The following is a 14,641-nucleotide window of genomic DNA, read 5'->3' as shown; positions in this document are numbered from 1 at the left end:
TATGCAAGCTCAAGAAAGCCTTGTATGGGCTTAAACAGTCGCCTAGAGCATGGTTCGGTAAAATAGCTGAATTTCTCGAACACAATGGTTACTCAATAACCAATGCAGATGCTAGCTTGTTCGTGAAGACTGAAGGAGAAAAAGTGGCTATTGTTCTGGTATATGTCGATGATCTTATAATCACAGGAGATCTTGATGATGTAATTGTTCAGTCGAAAGAAAACTTGTGTACTCGTTTTCACATGAAAGATCTTGGAAAGCTAAGACACTTCTTGGGTTTGGAAATCGAATATGAAGTTGGAGATATAATCTTGCATCAACGGAAGTACTCAGCAGACTTGTTGAAACATTTTGGAATGTTCAACTGTAAGCCAGCCATGTCACCCATGGATACAAATGCAAAGTTGTATGTGGATGTTGGGAGAAAACTGGAAGATGCAACTATGTATAGGAAACTTGTTGGAAGTCTAATCTACTTAACCCTAACTAGGCCGAATATTGCTTTCGTGGTTGGAGTACTAAGTCGGTATATGCAAAATCCCAGAAAACCTCATCTTGATGCAGTTAGAAGAGTCTTAAGATACATCAAAGCAACCATGAATTATGGAGTTATGTTTCAGAGGGAACATGAATGCAAGCTGGTAGGTTATTGTGATGTTGATTACACTGGAGATGGAAGTTCATGTCGCTCCACTACAGGTTATGTGTTTATGCTGGGATCCTGTGTTGTGTCGTGGTGCAGCAAGAGGCAGCCTACTGTGTCCCTTTCTACTATAGAAGCTGAGTACCGAGCAGCAACTATGGCAGCCCAAGAATGTGTTTGGCTTGTCCAACTCCTAAAAGACTTAAATCAAGATGTAAAACCCAAGATTCCCTTGTTTTGTGACAACTTATCTTCAATTCATCTCACAAAGAATCCTACTTTTCATGCTCGAACAAAACACATCGAAGTCCATTATCATTTCATTCGTGAGAAAGTACTAAAAGGGGAGATAGATTTAATCTATACAAAAACAGCTGATCAAGTAGTTGACCTTCTTACCAAGAGTCTAGCCAATCACAAACTCGTGGACTTTTGCAACTCTTTGGGCATTGTTGAAGCAGGTGTTGAGAGGGAATATTGAAGATGCAACACCTCACGTGGTATCATGCTTGACACGTGATTTCCTTTAGTCCTATTAGTTTTCTGCATGGTTATTTTCTAGCTTAGTTAATTTAGAGTTTGACTCAGTTATATAGTAGTAGTAGTGCCTTAGTGAGCAGTTTCCTTTTTGCAGTTGTTTCCTCTGATATCGTAAGCCATATATGACAACTTCCTTTGTTTTGTTTAGCAGTTGAATTAATGCAGAAAACCTTTGAGTCAAATTCTCTCTTCCTCTGTTCTTTGCTTATTACAATTGTTGTGTAGAGCTTGTGATTTTTCCATTTCAGTCAACAACGCCAAAAACCATTTTTCATTAATTTGTAAATAAAGAATTCTTGATTGTTATCATGTGTCCTGAAATTTATGCACACCCAATTCTAAACACGCCGCACAACAAGTCACACTCTTAATCCACAGTAAAACAAAAAAATAATATGAAGATGATTAATATTATAAAATTTCAAATATTGCTTTCAAAGAACGTGTTCCAAATCAACATCCCAAACTGTAAGCAATTAATTAACCACAAAAGTTGGTAACGCCCAAGGAACACCATCCTTGAATATTCGTGAATTATCCTCCTGTGTACTGGTTGCATAAATTAAAGAATAAATAAGTTACTAATAAGCTGGTTTGAGTTATATTTTATCTAACGAGTGAAATGAATAATATAAAAAGTGTTGAAAATTACGACAAATGTATTTTAATGTATTCAACCTCCAAACGTTTTATTCATAGTATTATATTATACTGTAATAAAATAAATTTATGATCATATTTAACGTACCAATCATTTATAATAAATTTAGAAAAAAATAGAACCAAAAGTATTTCAGATCGACACAACTATTTCTTATTATTTGTATCGTTCATCATGCTTCGTGCATAAATACTACAAAAATTACCTTATGTTTTTTTTTTATATATATAAAATATATAATTATTGAGTTACTTCACATATTCCACCAAAAGTTGAATAACAAATGATGAATCGCAATACAAATTTACCTAACGGTATAGCCGTATGGACTCTTTGAAAAAAAATCCTAATACAAGAAATATTACAACTTACGATTTAGAAAATTATTTCAAATGTATGATATCAGATCAAATCCCAATAACTTAAAGTGCCTATGAATGAGCCCAGAACCAACTAAGCCCAATATGATGCCAAAATGAGTCAACCGTACATAAATCATGGTTTTATGACAAATAACTTAAATTAAATTAGACTATTAGTTAATTTGAAAATAAAACCAACATTTTGACTAATGATTTTTTAAAATCAAAACCATTGGTTATGGGTTCTATTTGATAGTTTTAGCAGGTTAACAGGCATGAACATGTTAAAGTGTCCGATTTAATCATGATATATATTAAATTATTCACGTAAACGCTATAAATTTAACACAATCAATTTTTTATCTGAAACTTGAAAAATCAAACCTATCCAAAATTGATTTCTGAAAATCCACCACCGTTTCAGTTGTTTGGAAATGTGGTTTGTCGGAAGTAGCTCCGAAAAGTAATTTCGGCAAGTAACTGAAAATCAAATCAAACACCGATTGTTTTCATGTAGCTTAAGTTTCTCCTATCCATCTTCATTTAGAATTTGTGGTTCCATATGGGTTTTTGAAGATGAAATTAATCTATTTTTTCGGGTTTATTTTTGTTTGAAGTCCATTTTGTTTATTTTCGTTTTGTTTTCTGTTTCATCTTTCAAAAATCAATGGTTTCAAAGATGTCATGGGTAGTGGCCTTAGAAAGTGAAGGAAGGATGTGAGAGAGTCAAAGAAGTGAAAAATTGGACGATTTCATAGGGCATGGACCGCATTATCATAACTTTAAATAATAAGAAAAACAACAAACTAATAAAAAAAATAAACACATAGAATAATATAGCCATTTTAAGTCTGGCATGGATGTAACGCAACAAAACCACAACGCATGCACTGCCCGAATAAAAAAATAGAGACAAAACATACAGATTGCTTAAACCATGATCGATTCATGTAATTTACTCTCTTTATTATTAAATCCTTTGGTTTACTAGACGTGATTAGGATGTCAAAAAGTCTCGTGGGGCCCCGTCCCGTATGGGGGCATTTGTTGAAAAATATCGGGGATGGGGGCGGGGGCGGGGGCGGGGGTTGGCAGTCCCGTCCCGAAACCCCCGTGGGGGCCCCGTTAATAAATTATATATATTGACATATATTAATTATATAAATATAATAAACGATAAAATGATTTTTACGTACAAAAATTCAACAAAAACATGTTTTTAAGTTGTTTGTAATATGTAAAATTATGCTACAAATAATTATTCGTTATTCAAAAAATAGTTACTTTTAATCCAAACAAGAACTTCTTTTATCCCAAATAAGGTAGCCCAAAATCAATCGGGGGCGGGGGTAAGAAGGGGAATTCGGGGGCGGGGGCGGGGCGGGGAATGAAAAAAATTTGGGGTGGGGGCGGGGGATGCAATCTCCGTCCCGTTTGCCCTCATTGACATCCCTAGACGTGATTTGGGGTTTATTTATATGAACTTATGAAGTGGACTAGTTCATTGATAGATAAAAAGAAGTTTGATAGAGCCCATTTGTGACAGCTTGTTTTGGGAAGATAGCCCTTTATAGAATTAGGCCTGCGTTTGGTAGTATATTACCTTTTCTTGGGTTATTTTAGGGGATAATAACTTAAAAGGGTAATATATTTTCCGATTCGTATACATTTGGTCACTGAATTTTTTTTTCGTCCATATTTACCCCTTCAACTTGTTAAATTGTACACATTCAGTCCTTATGACCGCCTACTGCCGGTTAGCCTGTATAAATGACTTAATAGGGTAATCTTTCTCTCACTTTGTACACATTTAGTCCTTAATATATATATATATATATATATATATATATATATATATATATATATATATATATATATATATATAGAGAGAGAGAGAGAGAGAGAGAGAGAGAGAGAGAGGTTCAATAGAGAACCATAATTAACCAATGAACCAATGAACTAATCTTTTTTTCAACTTTTAGAACTTATTTTTATCAAAAAAAAAAAAAACTAAAAATACAGAAATTCATAACTTTTTATCATTTTTTCAAATATATCAAATTCGATAATTTTTTTTTTCCCGTCAAATTCACAATGTGAATTTTTGAAGATTCACAATGTGAATCTAAATTCACACGGTGAATCCGAAAAATATATTTGACATTCACAATGTTAAGTTATAAATTTAGATATTTTTAGTTTTTTTTTATTATAAAGTATAAGCTCTAAAACTTAAAAAAAATATTTGGTTCCTTGAAAAACCAATAATTATGGTTCTCTATTGAACTTTTTTTTTTCTCTCTCTCACTGTATATATATATATATATATATATATATATATATATATATATATATATATATATATATATATATATATATATATATATATATATATATTTGTAAAATAAGTCATTTTTGTTTTTGTACTCATTAATGAAGTGTTTGGGCTTTTTGATGCTTATGTCCATCGCGATCTCGACTACTTGGTTGCTTAGGTCATGTGTTCTGAACGTCATAATTTTTTTATACGATCTCAGATTTTAGCGATCTTTATATCCTTATCCATGTGTTCGTATTTTAGTCTACTACAACTTTTATTTAGATTACTCTCATTAAAAAATAATATATTTTTATTTACGATTTTTATATCCATACGTAGGAGCAGATTTAGTCTGGTCCCGATGTTGCACCTACAACACCTGTTTTTATGTCCGCAGTGGAAAAATTTTCGATTTTTTTTTGTTTATACCTATTTTTCATTCATCAGCAACACCTATTTCATCTCGGCAACACCTAGTATGTATTCTTGCGTCTGCCCATGTCTATACGTTTTTTATGAATGCATGTATGGATGTTTTTTTTTATAAAATCGTAAGTAAAAATATATTACATTTTAACGGGAGTAATCTTAATGAAAAAATGAACACATGGATATAAAGATCGTTAAAATCTGATACCGTATGAAAAAGTTATGACGTTCAGAATACAAGACCTAAGCCAAACCACAAGACCTACGCAACCAAGCAGTCGAGATCATGTTGGACATAAACATCAACAACCCCAAACACCTCATCAATGATTGTCTCACGTAAGATGTCGTGAGAAAAACCTAAAGAGAACATTCATAGTACTGAATGAGTACAAAAAAGAACTTATTTTGAAACAAAAAAATGTTAATGACTAAATATGTACAAAATTATTAAGGACAAAATGTGTGCAAAATGAAAAATATATTACCTTATTAAGTCATTTTTCCCGGTTAACCTAAAGTAACCGGTCATAAGGACTGAAAGTGTACAGTTTAACAAGTTGAAAGAGTAAATGTGGATGAAAAAAAAAACTCAGTGACCAAATGTGTACAGATCGAAAAATACATTACATTTTTAAGTCATTATCCCTATTTTAGGACTATAATCTATAAGAATATATTACAAGAAGCTGTAAATACTGAAAATAGGTAAAGGTCATGTTAAGTTTTAAGAGTTTTTATTTTCCTGGTGGAATGTTATATATAAAAATACTTAAATAGTACCTATATTGAAACATTTTATGAACAATAGGTACTTTTACGTTTAAATTTTTTTTTATTTATTACATTATTTCCGTTTAATATGGATAAATTTGTACGAAGTTAGAAGCCAAATAAACTATAATATATGCTTTAATACTTATTATTCTATTTTTTTTATATTTAAAATTAAAACCAATGTGTTTTTAGCTTCTCAAAAAGTGTGTTTTAATTTAGTCCCAAAAAATTTAAATTTGAAAATGTAACTTCCCAAATAAGGGTTTTTGGTACGAAACTTGCTTACTATAAAGATGTAATGAGAACATACTCCTACTAGATGATAAATGAGGAGGATAATAATTAAATATAAAGTAAACAATCACTAGTGTAGTAGTGTGTCATGTGTGTATACACGTTTATGAATCCATCTCGATTAAAGACACAGAATATACAAGTATGTTGTATGGACGTTTTGCAAATTGAAAGAGAAACGTAATGAGATTCACAAAACTCCACGTTTTCTCTTGGTTTTCAAAATTCAAAAAAACGTGAACATGATTTGATGAAAGGTTAATGTTGAGAGGTGACATTTTAATCAATATCTATTTGTTTTTTATTTTATTATAAATTTTATCGTTATCTTAGAATTATAAGCATGTAAGAAAAACAAATAAATGTATGTAGGACAAATTGACAATGATTATGACCCCTTGGTTTCCAAAGCCTATCTAATGTTTTCTTACCAAAAGGCTTTTGACATAGCAATATCATGTGTGTCATATTTCTCTCCAAAAAGGTTAGGGTTCAATTTTAATGGTGGACAAATGTATGATTTGGGAGTAAGATTTTAAATACGTGTGACACTATAAAAATTTCAACAAATGTTTGACGACGCTGAAAAACCATTGTATGTTGGTTGCACTGAATTTACCAAAATTTCCGCCGTGCTAAACTTGTTTAATTTAAAAGCAAGCAATGGTTGGAGTGATAAAAGTTTCACGGACTTGCTAGAGCTTCTACATGACATGCTCCCTGAAAATAATGAGTTGCCTATTTCATTATACCAAGCCAAAAAACTATTGTGTCCAATGGATTTAGAAGCCGAAAGAATACATGCATGTCCAAATGATTGTATGTTATATAGAAATGAGCATGCTAATCTACATGAATGTATCACTTGTGGGGCGTCAAGATATATGAAAAAGAAACAAACAAAAGTAAACAGTGATGTGAAAAAGAACGGCACCCCTGCAAAAGTGTTATGGTATTTGCCAGTCATACCAAGATTGAAACGATTATTTGCAAACGCCGACGATGCGAAATTGTTACGTTGGCATGCCGATAAGCGTACGGTAGACGGAAAATTAAGACATGTGGCTGATTCTCCTCAATGGGAGAATATTGATTCTGAATTTAAAGAATTTGGTGGTGAGATTAGAAATATTCGGTTTGGACTTAGTTCAGATGGAATCAATCCGTTCGGAAACATGAGTAGCAGTCATAGCACATGGCCAGTACTTCTATGCATTTATAAGCTTCCACCTTGGTTATGCATGAAAAGAAAATACATCATGATGTCATTACTAATTCAAGGTCCAAAACAACCTGGTAATGACATTGATGTGTTTTTGGCTCCATTAATTGAGGAAATGAAAGTATTATGGAATTTTGGTGTTAGAGTGTATGATGCATTTGAGAAGGAGTATTTCCAACTACACGCCATGATATTTTGCACTATAAGTGATTTTCCAGCTTACGCAAATTTGTCTGGATACAGTACAAAAGGAAAGAAGGCTTGTCCAGTTTGTGAAAAAGACACAGTATTTTTATGGTTGGGAGAATGCAAGAAACATGTATATATGGGCCATCGACCATTTCTTCCAAAGACCCATGTTTATCGTAAGAAGGGAGATTTGTTTGATGGTAAAACTGAAAAGCGAGATATGCCTGACCCAATGGACGGAAAAACTACATTTTCCCGAGTTCAGAATTTAGATATTCAGTTTGGAAAACACAATATCAATAAGCAGCCAAGTAATTGGAAAAAGCGGTCTATCTTTTGGGAATTACCATATTGGGAAAAGTTAGAGGTACGACATTGTCTTGATGTTATGCATATCGAGAAGAATGTTTGTGATGCCTTGATAGCATTGTTATTGGACATTTATAAGAAATCAAAGGATGGGGTCAACGTTCGAAGGGACATGGTGATAATGGGAATACGACCACAACTTGCACCCGTTGAAAAAGAAGGAAAGCGCACGTATTTACCACCAGCTTGTCATACTTTGTCTAAAGATGAGAAAACAAAATTTTGTAAATGTTTGCATGGTGTGAAAGTTCCATCTGGCTATTCTTCAAACATCAGTAGGTTGGTGTCAATGAAAGACCTTAAATTAATGGGTATGAAGTCGCATGATTTTCATGTTCTAATCACACATATGATTCCCATTGCAATCCGTGGAATACTACCAGACGACGTCCGACACGCAATTACAAAGTTATGCTTGTTTTTTAACATGATTCATTCAAAGGTTATTGATCCCCAAGTGTTAGATTCATGGCAACGCGATATTATCATCACTTTATGCCAACTTGAAATGTACTTTCCACCTTCATTTTTTTATGTCATGGTTCACCTTGTATCTCATATTGTAAGAGAAATAAATGTTTGTGGTCCAGTATATCTGAGATACATGTACCCATTTGAGAGATACATGGGTTTCTTAAAAGGGTATGTAAGAAATCGACATCGACCAGAAGGCAGTATTGTTAAAGGATATGCTTCAGAAGAGGTGATTGAATTTTGTACAAACTATCTAAAAGGTGTTCCCGCTATTGGGATGCCACAATCAAGACATGAAGGTAGACTTCAAGGTATAGGTGTAGTTGGATTGAAAGTGATCGTGCTTAATCGTGATGAATTCCACCTAACACATTTTACAGTGTTACAACACATGACAGTTGTTGCTCCGTACATAAATGAGCACATGTCAAAGTTACGGTCTAGAAACAAACAAAGGTCTGAAAAATGGTATGTTAAGGAGCAAATCAGAACATTTCCAGCATGGTTGAAGGAAAAGGTGAAAGAAAACTTAGATAGAGAAACTCTTGATCCTTTGGTTAAATTATTAGCGTATGGTCCGCGAAATGCCGTGTCCAATTACCAGAGCTACGACATTAACGGATATACATTTTAGACTGAAAAACAGGATCGAAAGAGTACACAACAAAATAGTGGTGTGACGTTAATAGCAACCTCGATTGGATACTCTAATGTGAATCATGAGGCACGAGCTATAATAGCCAAAGATTCATATTATGGTGTAATTCAAGAAATTTGGGAATTAAAATATGATTCATCAACTATAGTACCGCTCTTCAAGTGTAAGTGGGTCAAGAATAAAGGAGGTGTTAAAGTTGACGAAGATGGTTTCACACTTGTTGACCTTTCCACAGATGGCTATACATCTGAGCCATTTATTCTAGCCAATCAAGCTAATCAGGTATTTTATGTTGAGGACCCAAAGAATTCTAGATGACACATCGTCCTACAAGGTAAACGACGTATACTTGGTGTTGAAAATGTTGAGGACGAGGAAGAATACAACCAATTTGACGAGCTACCTCCATTTTCTATCGGCATCACATCTTCAGATGTCATTATCAATGATAGTGCTTATTTAAGGTCAGACCACAACGAAGGAGTTTATGTTGAATCTAAGAAGAGGAAAAGGTATAATGTCATTTATTTAATTTAAAAAACCATAACAAAACAACTTGATTGTCATTTGAAACGAAATAGATTATGACATTATATACTTACTATTTTTTGTTTGTTTGCAGAAACAAAAAATGACATCTTAGTTATGAAGACATCTACTAGAGAAGATATTTGTGTTTATTGACTTTGTTTTCTTTTATTTAATTATAATGTATTTCAGTTCAATATTGTAAACAATTTAATATTTTGTTTTTTTTAAATATATTGCTTTTGTTATTTATTATTTAATATTATAGAATTCATTATGTATGTTATATAACTAGAATATAGTTAAAATCTTTCAAAATTTTCAAATAAACTAGCTAAAAGTCAAAATTATTGGAATCGATTAATATATATATATATATATATATATATATCATGGGTATGTAAGAAAAGGTAAATACATATGAGAATGACGGGGAGTGTATTAGAAAAACAAAATCAAAAGGTATTTTGTTAAAAATGTACCAACTCCGATGGCATATATTAGAAAAATAATTAAGAAAAAAAATGGGCCGATCGTTTATTGGAACAGGGCAATTAATTTACCCAAAGTATTTAAAATCCCCATCCAAAAATTACCCCCTTCACCCTAAATTAGACCGTAAGTATCCTCCTCCAAGAATTACCGTGTTTACCCTCTCCACGTTGCAACATCTTTCGCCAACAAAGACGGCGACACTAGCAATTCTTCATCACTGGCGACTACTATCAACTCCGCCTTTATCGCCAGTGACCATCTGTCAAAATTAGACGTCAATTGGCCATAAACTCTCCATAACCGGCGACCACCAGTCAAACCTCCGCCACCACATTCACAGTCGTTGACCACCAGGTATGTTTCTTTTAGTTGACGTTTTTTAACAGTTTGTTCTAATTTTACTATGTGACCCGCTACCATCTTCACTCTTCTTTATACTATTAGTAAACAACTAAATACCCAATTGTACAAAAGGTCGATCCAATTCATCTCTGCGTTCTAATAAGTTACATGTGATTTTTTCTTAAACTCTTGTTCAATAATATAAATAGTTTTTGTTTATCTAATCCACGATAAGCATCATAAAGTGGAGAAAAGATGAAATATGGCATCCTAGAATAGTCTGCAATAAAAATAAGTAACAATAAATGTCATTATGTAGATTTTATTTGAAAAAAAATAAAGATAATAGAAAGAATAAAAAAATGTATTAGATTGTATTGAATATTAGAATATGGGAGAAGAATTATGATTGTTTTTATATGTTTAGGTTGCATCACAATTCATATTCCCACATGCCACATCCCACCAGAAAAGAAAATTTAGGAGTATATGAGAGTTTTATAAAGAGAGGGGAGTGTTAAGTAGTTTTAAAAAGCAAAGTGTGGACCTACATAATCAAAACGTTGGTGTCCATGCATTTTCTTTTAGTACAAAATTTAATAATATTTTAATATATATCGGGTATTCCGGTTTGACTAGAACGGTTTTGACCGATTTTTTGTTGAACTGTTGGGATGAATTTAAACAAATTGTTACTAAACTAACATGATAGTTGCATTGAATCCGAGTTCTACAGTAACCTACCCGTCCAACAATGGAAAATATAGAAAGGAGTAAGAGAAGCGTCACATTGATAAGGGAAAAGACTAAAGAAAAATTAGCAGCAATGCATGTTGATTTCGATAAACATAATCGAGCTATTGGAGAGTATCAACCTAAGTTTGCAAGTTATTGTGGAGTCACAGCCAGGAGTAGGATTTCTATCCTTAAAGAGAGTTGGGATAAAGTATCTAAGTCAGAGCTCCACGACTTGTGGTTGGACATTAAGGTATGATATTTATTACTTGCTAAATGTTCTTTAATTAATAATTGTTACTAATAGTTACTATACTTTATTTAAAAAAACAGAATTATTGGAATATACCAAATGATGATCCCAAAAAACAAACACTTCAAGTATGCAACAAGTCATGGAGGGCCTACAAGTCGACGCTTGTTACTGATTTCATGAACAATGGTCTTGATGCATCAAGTTTTTACCCGTACCTAACCAAATAAGCATGGGAAGATTTTATTAAGCTAAAATCCACTGAAGAATTCCAGGTTTTTCAGGCTTTAGTACCTATTTATGATATTTTTATACAATACATATTCTAATTGCATTTATATGTGTGAAGGAAAAAAGGAAAAAAGGGAAAGAGACTGTGAAGAAGAACAAAAATCCAGCTCACTTAGGCCCATTGGGGTATCGTGGGAACAAAGCTCGGTGGGATAAAGATATCGAGTTAGGTGCGAAAATAAAAGGACACCATATATCAAGTGAGCAGGCAAGAGATTTTATCTATGCTAGGACAAAACACACTCCCTCAGGGGATTACATTGTAGCGCCTGAGAGTGAGCAATTAGCGGATGAGTTTGTAAGTGTATTTTTTTTCTTCATCTCTATATACCATTTATTTAATAAGTAAGTTTTAATAAAATCCTTTTGTTTCCATGTACAAATATCAAAAGATAAACCCGGAGTTGATTTGATGGCAACGATTTTAGGAAAAGAGCACCCAGGTCGCACGAGGGCGGTGGGTTATAATGTCACTCTAAAAGAATCAAGGATTAACCAGAGAAATAAGAAACAACAAGAGTTACCAGATTTGGAAGATTTGGTGACGAGGCTAGAGCAGAGATTGTTTAATAAGTTATATGATAAGCTGATGACTGATATGGTGCCTGATATGATGGCTAAGGTGGTAGATAATGTTGGAGACATGGTCGACTCTATGGTGGCTACTAGTGTGAATCATGGCATGATGCAACATGATGATACTCGTAGGAACGAGGAGATAAAAGTTAGAAGCCCAAAATTGAAGAAACCTAGTGTTGTATCTACAATGATGGATGCATTAGATAATATAAAGGTATACATTGTTTCTTCATATAGAATATATTTAAACACGCATTAACAAACTAATTAAGTAGATGTTATATATATATATATATATATATATATATATGTGTGTGTGTGTATGTGTGTGTAGGCTCCCATTGAGTGTCAGTTGCTGCTACCATCAGATACACAACATCATATAGTTGCTGAAGGGAAAGTCTACCCATCAGAGAATGGGATGTTACATGGGATACCGCCAAAGAGCATCATGTGAAGGTATCTGTACGAAAGATTTATGATGGTTATAAGTTGTTCCCTCTTCCTGTGCCGACTGAAGAAACATGTAATTTGGGGAATGCATTGTATGGTTTTACACAATGGCCACGAAATTCAATTGCTCTAGTTAAGGTAAAATACAAATTTCCTTTATTTTTTAATATTATAGTCATATATAATGAAATCAATATGTAACCATTTCTAAACTTCCCAGCCCACTCCAACTGTGCAAAAAGATCAAAGACCTCCCCACACATCGACGACAATACCAACACCGACACCGACACCATCATCAACACAGGTTAATACTTCTCATAATCCTGGTGATAAAGTAGTAGCTTAAACTTATTGTTAGGCCTTAAAACTTTTAGTTGATCAAATGGTTTTTTAACGTAGATACACCAAAAAAGAAAGTACGAGGAGACCAACAGTTTTCCCCTTACAAAGAAAATACGACAAGTTGTGATGCCAAAAGAACTAAATGGCAGGCCGAAGATCAAGTTATTGTATAAAAATTTTATGAGCCGCAACATTGAATATCCAATTCATGTTAGAAGTGAGCCAGGGATAATCTTTGGAGCTGGGAGGACTGACGTTGTAATCTATCCGGACGTGATTAAAGAGCTTATGACGAATAAGCAACTCGAGGTTGATTCTATTTTTTGCTTTCAGATGTGAGTATGTTAACATTTAAATAACTAATATTTCATAGTAGTTTACCTTTATAATATATACATTTTTTCAGGATGCTACATTCAATGTTTCAACACGATAATAAATGTGCCTTCATAAACCCGCAAAAAATCACGGCCTTGCAATGTGGAACCGATGAGGAAATCGGAACAAACGTTGTTGTAAATGAGTTAGTTGATGCAATGAACTTTCATCAAGATAAAGATATTTTTCTAGCACCGTATTTGCAAGGGTATGATATTTTAGAAAATGCTATACGCCTTATATGTTTGTCAATAATTTTTGCTGACATGTTTAAACTTTACTAGGTTTCACTACATATTATTTGTAGTCTTCCCTCGTACACATGCGTGCTACATTTTGGATTCATGTCAAGGTATGAAGACGTTTGAAGACTATGATATCGTAACACATATCGAAAAGTAAGAAGTTTCTTATTTAGTATTCTGTGACTGTTATTTTTTCAATAGATTCTAAGAAATCAATAATGCTTACTTTTTTAGAGCTGTTGCAACGCTAAATAAACAATCCAAATTCAGATCACGTGCAATGACATGGAATATCGCAAAGGTAACTAATTTTACTTTCTATATATATATATATATATATATATATATATATATATATATATATATATATATATATATATATATATATATATATATATATAATATCCTCATGTGTATTTTATATTTAGTGCAACCAACAAACGTCGAATTGGGAGTGTGGCTATTACATCTCAAAGTGGATGCATGAAATGGTGTTGTACAGACAAGGAGGATTTCCTAAAGTAAGTAGTTTTTTTAATTTTAAAACTAAACCTTAATTTTTATTAAAGTAAGTATTTTGTTATACTTTGTATGTAGAACCTTTGGAACGATAAAACATCATTTTCGGATGCGGAGTTGGACAATTTTGTTGAGTTTTGGATGACATCTTTTGTGAAGAACTATTTGAAATGAAGCTATGTTATATGGTTAGTTTTTATTACTATTATAATGGTCTTTTTTATCTTCCGCTTGATTCGAATTTGGAAATAAATTACAAAAATGTATTTTTTGTTTGGGTGGGAATGAATAATAAAATCTTAATCTTAAATTATTATTGCAATAACAAGTTATTTATGTTAAATGATTCTTTCAAGCTACAAGTTAATTGTGTATATTGTCAATGTTTTCAACAGATTTGGAATATGCTATGGTGGTGACCAAGAAGACCTCAAGAGCTACATACAAAACGGTTTAGATGGAAAGAAATAAGCAAATGTAATTAAGATTTTTGTTGAACATAACAATACGTTGTTTATAGTTGATTTGCCTCATATTGAA

At 32.8% G+C, this 14,641-nt stretch overlaps 1 protein-coding gene across 1 annotated transcript; it reads left to right on the top strand.

Moving 5' to 3' along the window:
• The first annotated feature begins 6,595 nt into the window (after positions 1-6,595).
• On the top strand, positions 6,596-9,573 carry LOC145163690 (uncharacterized). The gene is made up of 4 exons (XM_079082491.1): positions 6,596-8,836; positions 8,927-9,220; positions 9,308-9,450; positions 9,561-9,573. The coding sequence occupies exons 1-4, from the start codon at positions 6,596-6,598 to the stop codon at positions 9,571-9,573; spliced, it is 2,691 nt and encodes an 896-aa protein (XP_078938617.1).
• The last annotated feature ends 5,068 nt before the right edge of the window (positions 9,574-14,641 follow it).

This window comes from Lactuca virosa, chromosome 3 (assembly GCF_052849685.1).
Source record: "Lactuca virosa cultivar CGN04683 chromosome 3, Lactuca_virosa_CGN04683_v6, whole genome shotgun sequence".
NCBI lineage: Eukaryota > Viridiplantae > Streptophyta > Magnoliopsida > Asterales > Asteraceae > Lactuca > Lactuca virosa.
Note: the sequence above shows the minus strand (reverse complement) of the source record. Positions and strands in the feature narration are given on the sequence as shown.

Bases quoted from the DNA above. Each gene is read 5' to 3' on its own strand.
- LOC145163690 (XM_079082491.1), top strand. From the start codon at position 6,596: ATGTTTGACGACGCTGAAAAACCATTGTATGTTGGTTGCACTGAATTT. The intron at 8,837-8,926 runs GTTAAATTATTA...ACTGAAAAACAG, and splicing joins GAGAAACTCTTGATCCTTTG to GATCGAAAGAGTACACAACA. The intron at 9,221-9,307 runs GTATTTTATGTT...GAAAATGTTGAG, and splicing joins TAGCCAATCAAGCTAATCAG to GACGAGGAAGAATACAACCA.